The sequence below is a fragment of the Musca domestica genome, unplaced genomic scaffold, assembly GCF_030504385.1.
Source record: "Musca domestica strain aabys unplaced genomic scaffold, Musca_domestica.polishedcontigs.V.1.1 1, whole genome shotgun sequence".
Lineage (NCBI taxonomy): Eukaryota > Metazoa > Arthropoda > Insecta > Diptera > Muscidae > Musca > Musca domestica.
In genome coordinates this window covers 349,874-363,128 of record NW_026712114.1, presented here as the reverse complement: position 1 = coordinate 363,128, position 13,255 = coordinate 349,874, and the positions used below count along the sequence as shown (strand labels likewise).

The 13,255-nt window shown below is 35.9% G+C and overlaps 1 protein-coding gene across 1 annotated transcript in view; it reads left to right on the top strand.

The window, feature by feature from the left end:
- The window catches only part of LOC131806485 (protein serrate-like), a 95,327-nt gene that overhangs the window by 68,557 nt on the left and 13,515 nt on the right, over positions 1 to 13,255 (top strand). Inside the window, exon 13 of the mRNA XM_059130634.1 lies at positions 1,845 to 1,940. Coding sequence (XP_058986617.1) covers positions 1,845 to 1,940 — 96 coding nt within the window. The remainder of the gene's footprint in view (positions 1 to 1,844; positions 1,941 to 13,255) is intronic.

Genomic DNA, 13,255 nt, shown 5'->3' with positions numbered 1-13,255 from the left:
GAAATTCGTATTCATATTAAATTTAGTACAAATTGAAATTGTGATAACCGAGGGAGCTGGAATTCTGAAATTTGGAATAAGAGTCACTGATGGAGCGCAGGATAGATATACCAAAGAGTTCTGGAATTTCGAACTTTAAGGTTAGGAAAAATTGTAAAATGGTACAAAACTTGGTACTATTTGGTATAATGTGAACCGATAAAACTAAAATCTGATATTTTGAAATTTTTCATGAGAATCATGGTTGGTTTTTGGAAAAGTGTACTAAGTGTGTGAACTGTACAAAATGGTAATAAATTTAAAACAGTTTGGTTTATGGTGAAAGAATGTAGCTGGAATTAAGAAATTTTGTAGTTGGGTCCCTTTTGGTAGAATATTTGTGATAAAAAGGTGGTTTGAAATGTGTACTACACGTGTACGTAAAGTACTAAATAGTTCTATATTTGGTGCAATTTGGTATTGGGTGAACAGATAGTACTTGAAATCTGAAATTTGGTATTAGGGCCGCTGTTCGTATGTAGCCTGGACATATGGAGGTATTTTGGGAAATGTGTACTATATTTTTACGAAAAGTACTAAATGGTACTATATTTGGTATTGGGTGAATGAGTTGGGTGTCATGGTTGGTGTCTGAGTTAATTGTACGAAAAGTATTAAGTGGTACTAAATTTGGTAATGGGAGAAGTTACATAGCTAAAATCCGGAAAATTTATATTGTGGTCTCTTGAGGTCTTTGCGATTGATATATGGCATTGGGTGACGAATTATAGCTGAAATTTGATATAAATGCCACGGTTGGTGTCTGAGTTAAGATATTTACTTTAATTGTACGAAAAGTACTAAATAGTACCTAATTTGGTATTGGGTGATAAGATGTTGCTTGACATCTGAAATTTTGAATAAGGACTATATTTATGTGTAGCCCGGTCATATGGAGGTGTATTTTTAAATGCATCCTATATTTGTACGAAAAGTACTAAATGGTACTATATTTGGTATTGGGTGAAGGAAAAAGATAAAATTCTGAAATTTGATATTTAAATAACCATTGGTATCACTAGTTGACATTTGGAGGTGTTTTTTTTTTTTTTTTTTTTTTTTAATGAGTCCTATATTTGCACGAAAAGTATTAAATAGTCCTAAATGTGGCATTGGGGGAAGGGTTAGAGCTGAAATTCGATATTTAGGCCTCTGTTGGTGGCTGGAGTTAAGATATGGAGGTAGTTTCGGAAATGAGTAATATAATTGTACTAAATGGTACTAAATTTGGTAATGGGGGAGATTACAGAGATGAAATCCCGAAATGTGATTCTAAAGTATCTGAGGTTGAGATTTGGAGATGGAGGTAGAAATGCGTCTTAAATTTGTACAAAAATTATAAAAAAAATTGTTGTTGGGTGAAGGAATAGAACTATAATCTTGAAATTTGATAAATAAAAACAGTACAAATTGTAAATTTTGAGTACCAAAAAGGCACTCTTGGAATGAATCTACAATTTTTGGGTGGAATTTACGCTAACATAGAGGCGGGTACTTGCCGCGTTAATCTTAAAATCGTCCATAGTCAGACATATGAAGTTGAAAGCTTAGTACAAAATGATCTCTCCCCAATACCTGCCTTTCTATTTTCCCCCTCCCATTTCAAACTCCACCTCCAGTAAACTGACAATATTGCATTTTGCCCCAATACTAATTAAGGTGCTATCTTTAAATCTCCCAAGAACGAGAAAAAAATTATTACATTTAGCTTAGTCTGCAATTCATTTATTTTTATGCTGTACCGGCATATTCTACTACTTGTGATTTCTGCTACTTATGCTTCTTTTTCTCCTTCCATTTTCTAGATCTTAATGAATGTTCGCCAAATCCCTGCCGCAATGGTGGTATATGTCTAGATGGTGATGGTGATTTTACATGTGAATGCCCTTCTGGCTGGACAGGTAAGTAGCTGAGCGAAAGGCCTACAAAACTACTACTACATAAGCTTTTAAGTGCAGACAAATTCCAAAAAAAAAAAAAGACGAACAGGAGAAAAAAACTGCATAAATGTTAAGCGCTTAACAAAACAATGCTAAAGAAACGCTTTGGAAAAAACTGGAATAAAAGAACCTTTAAATTCCTTTAAACCAACAGAACATGGACGTAGACCCGATAGACAGACAGACAGAATGTTCTTTCACCTTGTGATGCCCGACAATGCTGGACATCGTTTACAACAAGTAACATTATAAAGCATAATCTGCAACAAGTGTATAATAAACTCTTGGTCCACATGAAGAATATCAACAGCAAAAAAAAAAAAAAGAAACAGAAATACAAAAAATATGAAGCGCAGGCAGTTTAAGGCGAAGCAAACAACAAAAAACCGACTCATAATGAAAACTGTTGTAGACGAACAAGTGCTTGTTGCCAGTTACATGAACAGCAACAACACACCAAACTCCAACACCAACACCAAGCAACAACAGCAAACTTCCTGCTGCCAGCATCTCATTGAACAGCATTAAAGAGAGAAAGATAGACGGACAGACAGGCAACGAAAAAAAAAAACCAGCCCAGTAACATTACAAACCATCCATTGGCCAAACATTAATCATAAGTCGGGTTAACATCATCCGAACAGTAAGGTTCCCTCGCCAGCGAACAAAGCCAGGCTGAAAACAAAAAATGATTTCGAAAACTAGAATCCTGGTTAAACATGCTTTGTTAATTTAGAAAATTTAAAGAACTTGGATTTTTGCTGCCAACTTCTCGTTGGAAAAAAGGGGTGCACTTTGTCTCTGTAGTTGGTTTTAGCTGACTTGTCTAGTTTTTTTTTCTCCTCCCTTTGACTAGCATACATTAGCTTTGGATTCGCTTGAATAAACAATTTTTAATTAATATGTGCTAAAAGGATAAAACTTAAGGCTGCTAAAAATATACAACACATTAAGATCGTGATGATAAGACTCACTCACTCGCTCCCTCGCTCACAATGGAAAGTGAAAGATCGGGCGTAGCACAAAGACTTTGCTAAAGACGTTACATGCAACTGAAAATTGGTTGTGGCATCTTCGGAGGTTTAGATAATCAGTTTTTCTTCCTTAGCTCGTTCATTGAATTCTGACAAAAATCCTCACAAAGAAAATGGAAAATATTAAAATATTTTGAAAATTGTTCCGTCTTAAGAAGGAACTTGAAATATTAAATTAAAATCAAAATTAATGAAATTTTCCCACAACCTCACCACAATTTCAAATTTTGAAATTTCAATTTTTCCAATCATTACCGGGAAAATCTAACAGATTATGAAAGTATAGGTATACAAGTAAAACAGCAGCTGAGTTCAACCTCCATCATTTTGAAGGAACTTGAAATTTTTTAAAAAATGATTTGAAAAATACCTCTCAACTGTTACCCCTTATATGGGGGCTATAAGAAGACGTGGTTCGTCGTATTTTCGTATTTTTTTTTGTCATCGGGTGTAATACCGAATCCGAGCTTTAAATACGAAATTTGAAACAATCCCGGTGAATAACGTCGCTTAAATCAAATCAATCAAAGTCAAAATACCGAATATCGAGAGGTATCGTTATACAGGGTCGGTTAAAAACAAGTAAAAAAAAACATTAAGTTCGTCCGGGCCAAACTTTTAATACCCCCCACCTTAGGGTAAAGGGAACATTAGAAGAAATGTCGCAAAAACCATTAAAATGCCGAATATCGGGAGGTACCGTTATATGGGAGCTATACCAAATCGTGGACCTACACATGCAATGTTTCGCCACCGGAGCTAGAACCCATTATTACCTACAAATACCAATTTTCAGACAAATCCGTGAAAAAATGTGGCAAAAATTATCAAATTACCGAACATCGGGAGGTACCGTTATATGGGGACTATATCAAAACGTGGACCTATATATACAATGTTTCGCCACACGAACTAGGACCCATTATGACCCACAAATACCAATTTTTAGACAAATCAATGAAAAAATGTGGCAAAAACCATCAAAATATCGAATATCGGGAGGTACCGTTGTATGGGGGCTATACCAAATCATGGACCCATACATGCAATGTTTCGCCACCGGAGCTGGAACCCATTATGACCAACAAACACCAATTTTTAGACAAATCCGTGAAAAAATGTGGCAAAATCATCAAATTACCTCCATCTTTCCAAGGTGGAGGGTATAAAAACTGAAACACAGTCATAAACGCCATCATTTTTACATTTTGTTTTTAATTTTATTGAATGAAAGCCAGAAATGTCGGAAATAGCATTAAATTTTAGAATAAGTTTAGATATATTCGAATTAGTCTCCTTCGGCATGAATTACGGCCTTCAAATGGCCAATGAAACCGTCACACGCTAACCGAGTGTTGCTCTGCTGTATTTTGGCCCATTCCCGGCGAACCGCTTGCTTAAGGTGATCGACACTTTGGTATTTTTTAGTGCCAACTTTGCTTTCCAAAATACTCCAGACACAATAGTCCAATGAATTGGTATCCGGAGATTTTGGTGGCCATTGTGCGTTGGAAACGAAGAAAGGAATCTCATGTTGTAACCATTCTTGGGTGGCGAGTGCTGAGTCCTGTTGGAATGTTCAAGGTCTGCGGCCAAAATGTTTGCGTGCCCAAGGCTACACCCTCCAGAATATTTTCGCGATAATATTCGGCATTTATTCTGATGCCACGGTCAATTAATACGAGCGGAAAGCGACCTTCGGCTGTTATGACGGCCCACACCATCACCATGGCCAACCGAAGGTGCACATTTTCAGCTGACCTCTTTGGCAAGAAACACTATAATTTTGTTTGACAACGAATGTTTTCTCATCGGAGACGGAGAAAACCAAATTCGGCAGTTCACCACTTTCGGCCTATTTTCTTTCTGTTGGGGTGTAAGTTCTTACCCCGAGCTCATTTTTTCAATTATTGCGATATGTTCAACTCACGAGGAATTTTTCGGCCGCTGCGACGCGGGTTTCGATAAAGTCGCTTCTTTACTTTTGGAACCATTTCTGCTGATTTTGCTGTTTTCTTCCGTCCACTTCCTTGACGTCGGGCTACGCTACCAGTATCACGTTAACGAGCGATGGTACGAAACACAAAAGATTTATTCACATTTAAATGCTGGAGTGCTTTAACGATAGCCACTTGTGGTTTTCCAGTCAGGATTCCAGCTTCTTCCGTTCCTCCAAAATCAAATTGTACCAAATATAGTACCGTTTAGTACTTTTCGCGTACACACTTCGAAAAGTACCTGTCTGCATCGACCCCACTCCTCAACCTTGATTCTAATACCAAATTTCAAGTTTTTAGCTCTAACCGTTCGCATGATACGAAATGTGGTACCAAATGCAGTACATTTTAGTATTTTTCGTAGATTTTACGAATGAGAATTTCCAAAAATCCTTTGCTACATCCATCATACACTCTATCAGTGATCCTCATACCAAATTTAAGCGTTCTAGCTCCACTGTAGGGTACCATATTTAGTGCCTTTTAGTATTTTTCGTACGAATTACTTATTTCAAAAAATCCAGCCTTATCGGACATCTTCGGACCAGGAGTGACTCTCACCCAAGTCTAGCTTCGAATTCACACTTCCAAAACTACCCACCAAAAACCTAGCTCTAACCGTTCATATAAATGTGGTACCAAATGTAGTACACTCTTGTACTTTTCGTAGACTTATAGTAAGAATATCCAAAAACCCTTTGGAACATCCATCATACACTCCATCATAGTACGAATTTCCATGAACCCAGCCTTATTTGACACTATCGGACCAAGATAAGCGTAGACGTAATGCTCTTCTATGAGAGAAGATTTCAAGGTCCACTCTAAGAGAAGACCTTGTTGTCTTTTACGAGAGAAGAAATTATGATCCTCAGTAGGAGAAAACCTCATGGTCTTCCCCTATTTATTATTCCCTTATTTCATAAATGGCCATGTTTGAGGGTAGTTAACTGAAGGTATGTGCGAACATTGTCCATTGTCTTTCATTTGATATTTCTCATTGGTATAGAAAGCATTATCTTTTAGATTCCGCGATCAACAATGAGCTTTTTATACCCTCCTCCATATATGGAGGGTATATTAATTTTGCCATTCCGTTTGTAACACCCCGAAATATGCATTCTAAACCCCACAAAATATATATTTTTGATCAGCATAAGATTCTATGTCGATTTAGCGATGCCCATCCGTCAGTCCGTTTGTGGAAATCATTCTAGCTTTCGAACGAAGTCTACGAAAAATACTACTAGGTTGATAAAAATTTACTCATATATTATGTCTGCAGGACTTTTGGTATTAAAAATGGACCATGTAGGTCCACGTTTTCGCATAGCCCCCATATAATGGTACCACCCTATTTTAGGTATTTTGATGATTTTAGAGAATTTATTCACCGGAATTGTTTAAAATTTGGTATTTAAAGTCCGTAATGGATACTACAACCTAAGACAGAAAATTGTCTGCGCAGGTCACGTTTTTGTATAGCCTTCATAAAACGGTACCTCCCGATATTTGGTATTTTGACGATTTTAGCGACATTATTCACCAGAATTGTTTCAAATTTGGTATTTGAATTTTATAATGGTTACTACAGCCTAAGACAGAAAATTGTCTGTGCAGATTTACGTCTTCGTAGAGCCTTCATAAAACGGTACCTCCCGATATTCGTTATTTTGATGATTTTAGCGAATTTATTCACCGGAATTGTTTCAAATTTGGTATTAAAGGTCGTAATGGATACTACAGCCTAAGACAGAAAATTGTCTGTGCAGGTTCACGTCTTCATATAGCCTTCATAAAACGGTACCTCCCGATATTCGGTATTTTAAGGATTTTAGAGACATTTTTCACCAGAATTGTTTCAAGTTTGGTATTTGAATTGTATAATGGTTACTACAGCCTAAGACAGAAAATTGTCTGTGCAGGTTCACGTCTTCGTATAGCCTTCATAAAACGGTACCTCGCGATATTTGGTATTTTGATGATTTTAGCGACATTATTCACCAGAATTGTTTCAAATTTGGACAGAAAATTATCTGTGCAGGTCCACGTTTTGCTATAGCCCCCACATAACCTCCCTATATTCGGTATTGTGATGATTTTAGCTACATTATTCGCCGAATTCTGTTTCAAGTTCTACATTTGAATATTGTAATGACTTATGACAAAAGTTGCCTATGTGGGTCCACGTCGTCGTATAGAACCTAATATAACGGCTACATTCGGTAATTGTAAGATTTTAACAGATTTTTTAACGTTTTTTTTTTAAATTTGCCAAATTTGTTCCAAATGGTAGAGGGTATTCAAAGTTCGGCCCGACCGAACTAACACCTTTTTTACTTATTTATTGTAAATTGTCATTATTTTAATTTCGGCGCTAAGTTTTATATAATTTAATTTCCGATTATTTTTTATCCGATATCAATATATTAATATATTTCACTTTTTTAATATACCTTCGAATATTGAGTAGTTTAAATACAGTTTAATCTTCAAAGGACTTTAAAAAGATGTGCGATTTCAAATCAGCAATTGGAAAACCAGTCAAAATCTCAAAAAGTTTTCACACCATACAAAAGACTTAAGATACAAACTTGGTCCATGTGCAAACAACTTCATTTGATTGGTGATCTAGCCAGTTTTTTTTTTCCATTTATCAGATTAACTAGTCACCGAACTCGAGCAATATTTTCAATCCTAACCATTATCAAAGCAATCCAATTTACTTTACCCGCTATCATTAATTTTAATTTTGTTAACCGAAAAAATTTCGCACTTGTTTAACTGGTGATTTTATCGCAGAAATCAAATCTCTTAACCATAAATGTAACGCGACGAGTCGAGAGACGATGGCCAGACTCACATACACAACGCTTATTCAAATATCAATAATGTTTGATAAAAATCTATTCAACCCGTATTTGTCATGTCATAGTTAATTTAGGAAAAAAATATTCCCAACTTAGTTACCACAGATTTTGGCTACCACATCTAGGATGGCAAAAATGAAATACCAAAAAAACAACACACACATTTGCATAGATAACAATGAAAAATTGCTTTTTAAATTGTGGGCTTAGAGGAGAATAAATGTGGGTATATCGGTGTGTGTGCTCCACACGAATATCTTCCGCTTAGACCTGTTGTTGTTGTTGTTGAACATTAGCTTTGATATGCAGATGTGATATTGAAACATTAAAAGCAGGCATTAATAAAGATAATCGATGAATTTCGGGGATCCGAACAATCCGCTGAAGACAAATTACATGAATTTTTCAAATAAATAAAAAATAAGAAGAAGAAGAAGAAGAAGAAGGAGACTACTGGTCAATTACGGTAGGAAATTTATTCATTGGCTAAATGGCGTAGAAAAATTGACAGTTAATAATGATGGCAATTAGTTAGGGTAAATATGTGAAGAAGAACTACCGAATTGTTGTTGACCAGCTTTCTCGTGCAGATGATTACATACAAAAGATTAGAAGTAGAAAATATAGATATTCTATAACAAAAATTTGAAAAAAAAAATTGGATATTTGGGGTATTTTGGATCAATGTCCGAGGCTTAAAATTTACACACAATTTCAAACGAATACGAATTTAAGAAGTTTAATAAAAAGTTCGAAAGAGAAGGTTTGCCGAATGAAATATATCACCAAGTAGGCTTCGAAAACTCCCAATGCGAAAAAATTTAACAAAGTATTTGAAGATAATTAAATAAATAAATAAACATATAAGTTCCACGGCGCCGACCTTTGAATACCCTCCAACATATGGAACCAATTTGACAATTTTTTACAATTCTGTTACAATCTTAAAAAAAACCGAATGTAGCCGGTACATTAGGGTCTATGCGCATAGGCAACTTTTGTCATAAGCCATTACAATATTCAAATGCGAAACTTGAAAAAAATCGGTGAATATCGGGAGGTACCGTTATATGGGGGCTACACGAAGACGTAAACCTGCACAGACAATTTTCTGTCATAGGCTGTAGTATCCATTACGAACTTCAAATACCAAATTTGAAACAATTCCGGTGAATAATGTCGCTATAATCATTGAAATATCGAATATCGGGAGGTTCCGTTATATGGGGGCTATACAAAGACGTGGACCTGCACAGACAATTTTCTGTCATAGACTGTAGGTTCCATTACGAACTTCAAATACCAAATTTTAAACATTCCCTCTCCCTTCATCCAATACCAATTTTAGTAACGTTTAGTATACATGTAGTACATCTCTCCGTCCCAGACACTAACAGAGATCCAAAATTAGTACCATTTAGTATTTTTCTCCTTCATATCCTTACCTCAGGATTAGCTCTGTGATTTTCCCCAATTATCATATTTAGTATTATTCAGTACGATTATAGTACGCATATCCAAAATCAGCTCCTTCTGTCAATTAAAGAGACAAAAGTGACATTCATATCAAATTTATGATTCCAGCTCTATCCCTTCACCCAATAACAAATTTAGTACTAATTAGTACTTTTCTTAAAATTATTGTACACATTCTCCAAACCACATCCATATCTTAACAAGAGAGACCAACAGTGACATTTAAACCGTACTTTATTTGAGTTTATGCATAATTCTCTACAAAGCATTATTTTGGAATGATGTGGTTAAAAATAACAAGTAAAAAAACATTAAGTTCGGCCGGGCCAAACTTTTAATACCCTCCACCCTAAGGTAAAAGAACATTAGAAGAAATGTGGCAAAAAACATTAAAATGCCGAATATCGGGAGGTACCGTTATATAGGGGCTACACCAACACGTGCACCTATAATTACAATGTTTCGCCACACGAACTAGGACCCATTATGACCCACAAATACCAACTTTTACACAAATCAGTGAAAAAATGTGGCATAAATCATCAAAATACCGAATATCGGGAGGTACCGTTATATGGGGACTATACCAGAACGTGGACCTATACATGCAATGTTTTGCCACACGCTCAGGGACCCGTTGTGACCTACAAATACCAATTTTCAGACAAATCCGTGAAAAAATGTGGCATAAATCATCAAAATACCGAATATCGGTAGGTACCGTTATATGGGGGCTATACCAAAACGTGGACCTATACATGCAATGTTTTGGCACACGCTCAGAGACCCGTCATGACCTACAAATACCAATTTTCAGATAAATCCGTGGAAAAATGTGGCATAAATCATCAAAATACCGAATATCGGGAGGTACCGTTATATGGGGACTATACCAGAACGTGGACCGATATATCTCATTTTCAATACCAACCATCCTAGGGACAATACACACACTTGTGCCAAATTTCAAAGGCCTACGTCAAATAATGTGGGCTCTATCGTGATTTCAACAGACAGACAGACGGACAGACAGACAGACAGACGGACAGACAGACAGACGGACATCGCTAAATCGTCTTAGAATTTTATGCTGATTATGAATATATATACTTTATGGGGTCTACGACGAATATTTAGAGGTGTTACAAACGGAATGACAAAGTTAATATACTCTCCTACCCATGATGGAGGGTATAAAAATACTCTTCATCAAATTTCACTGTGAGTCACTAAAGGAACAAAATCTTCATTTCTACTGTCTGTCAAAAAAAAAATAGTAGCATCAATCTTCCCAAAAAAATCGAAAATATTCCTTAATTTTTTTGAACAATTTTTTTCTTGGACTTTTTTCGATATGATGCCTGAAAGTAACCTAAAATTCCATTTTAGAAAGAAAATGTCAAAAGAAGAAATATTCTACTTAGAATTTTACTATAAATCTCGCAATGAACTGTATAGCTAGATTTTATAGTTTTTAAGAAAATTACATTCGAAAATTATATATTACAAATGAAAATTATGTGTTTTCGCTTTTTGCTGCGAATTTATGACGTTTCTATTCTGAGTCAATATCTCCCTTAATTCTTCATTTTTTAGACGAAGTATTAAAGAAGGAAATATTCTAGATCAAATTTCATTGTGAGTCTCTGAACAATAGAATTTTGTATACCTAGGACGTACCATTAAAAAATATCGCAAAATTTCGCTTTATAAAAAACCTTCTTTATTTTCGACAAATTTGGCACTTTTTTCAAATCCACTCCGACATTCTTGTCATTTCACTGTCCACATTTAAATTTCTTATAATTTCATAGTCAATCTGGGCTGTGGAAAATTCCAAATGCATTCGATAGTTATCGGTTTGTAGGTGAAAATCCAAAAAAACTTGGATTCTGGGCCAAACCTTAACCATATCTGCAAAAAAACTACAAATGCTTTCACAACAAATTCTTTCCAAGTATTTAAAACTTCCTTTCAATCTTGTATATATAATTCAAACCCCATTCTTATTTGATTTCCATTCGAACCCCATAATTTTCGCTCATTTCGAAAACATTGTTTCTTTTGCACGTTGCTGTCTTAAGTCTTTTGTTCTGTTCCCAGAGAGAGAGAGAGAGAGAGAGAGAGAGAAGTTATTGCGCAATTACTTGTTTAATTTGTATACACCACCTACTCGAGTCAATAATTTAAAACAAAATTATTTCGGACAACAGGAACAACAACAACAGCGACGAGGAAGAGTGGCAGAAAATGAAAAATAACATTACTTGTAATTCACTTCTAAATGTCGATCAATGGTTGTTCTTATGCGGCTACTACTACTACTATCGATGATTGCGTTCATAACAGCGCCTCTGCAAAGATGGCTAGGGAGGCGAACCAAAATTAAATAATTTCCTAACTGCCACTTATTGTTGGTACTTGTGGTGTTTTTTTTTTGTTTTTTTTTTTTTTTTTGTTATCAAATGTTGTTTGGTTCGTACAAAATCACTAAATAGCTCCACATAAATGTTCATTTATGTCGAAGAATTATGCTGCACAAATCGCAAATGTTGGCGATGCAAGTTGTCTTGGTCAAATTTTGATGCTGGCAGACAGATCAGTGTTGCCGTTGTGCTATTTATTTTAAATAAATATGGCCAAGAGATAAAAACTCAGGGTATTCCAAAAAAAGCCCTTTCTGATCCACATGGTCTTCAATTGGAGAAGACCTTATAGTCTTCTATGAGAGAAACCTCCATCTCTATTATGAGAGAACCTTCCCTCTCTTCTATGAGGAAGACTTATCTATCTTCTATGAGGAAGACCTCTCTGTCCTCTATAAGTGAGACCTCATAGTAATATCTGAGAGAATAAATTATGCTCTTCAGACCGCTCGTATGAGAAAAGCCCTCTCTGTCTTCTATGAGTAAACGAAGAACTCGTGTTTTTTTTTTTTTTTTTTTTTTTTTTTGAGGGTGATCCTTCTTATCTTCTATTCGACAATACGTATCTGTCTACTTTGAGTTAGACCTCATCTTCGTCTCTTAGAGAATATGTCATGGTCTTCTATGAAAGAAGACCCGGTGATCTTCTGTGGGTCTTCTATAAGAGAAAATCTCGTTGTCTTCTAAGAGAAAAACCACGTTGTCATCTCTGAGAGAATATCTTATGGTCTTCTGTGAGAGAAAACGTCATTGTCTTTTAAGGGAGAAGACCTCTCTCTCTCTCTGCTATGAGAGAAGACCTCTCTGTCTGCTATGAGAGAAGACCGTTCTGTCTTCTATGAGAGAAGACCTCTCTGTTTTCTATAACAGAACACCTTTCTGTCTTCTATGAGAGAAGACCTCTTTTTTTTGAGCGAGAGAACCTTTTTATCTTCTATTCGAGAATACATATCTGTTTACTTTGAGTTAGACCTCATCGTCGACTCTGGGAGAATATCTCAGGGTCTTCTAGTAAAAAGACCAAGTGATCTTCTGGGAGTCTTCTGTAGGTGAAGACCTCAGGGTCTTCTATAAAAGAACATCTCGTTGTCTTCTAAGAGAAAACCCACGTCGTCTTCGATGAAAGAAGACCTCATCGTCATCTCCGAGAGACTATCTCATTGTCTTCTGTGAGAGAAGAAGATCATTGTCTTCTAAGGGAAAAGACCTATTGGTTTTCTATGAGAGAAGACCTATTGGTCTTTTGTGAGAGAAGAACTTCTTCTATGAGAGAGAATTTCATCATCATCTCTGAGAGAAGACCCCACCTTCTTATATGAAAAAGATCTCAGGGTCTTCTACCTGAAGACTTTATGATTCTGTAAGAAGTCTTCATTTGGCAAATGTTTATAGGTTTTTCGACCATTTTTTTTTCCTAAGCATCCCAAAATGGCAACCCCGCTCTCCATCACCTCCTTCCAACTTGCTGTGGTG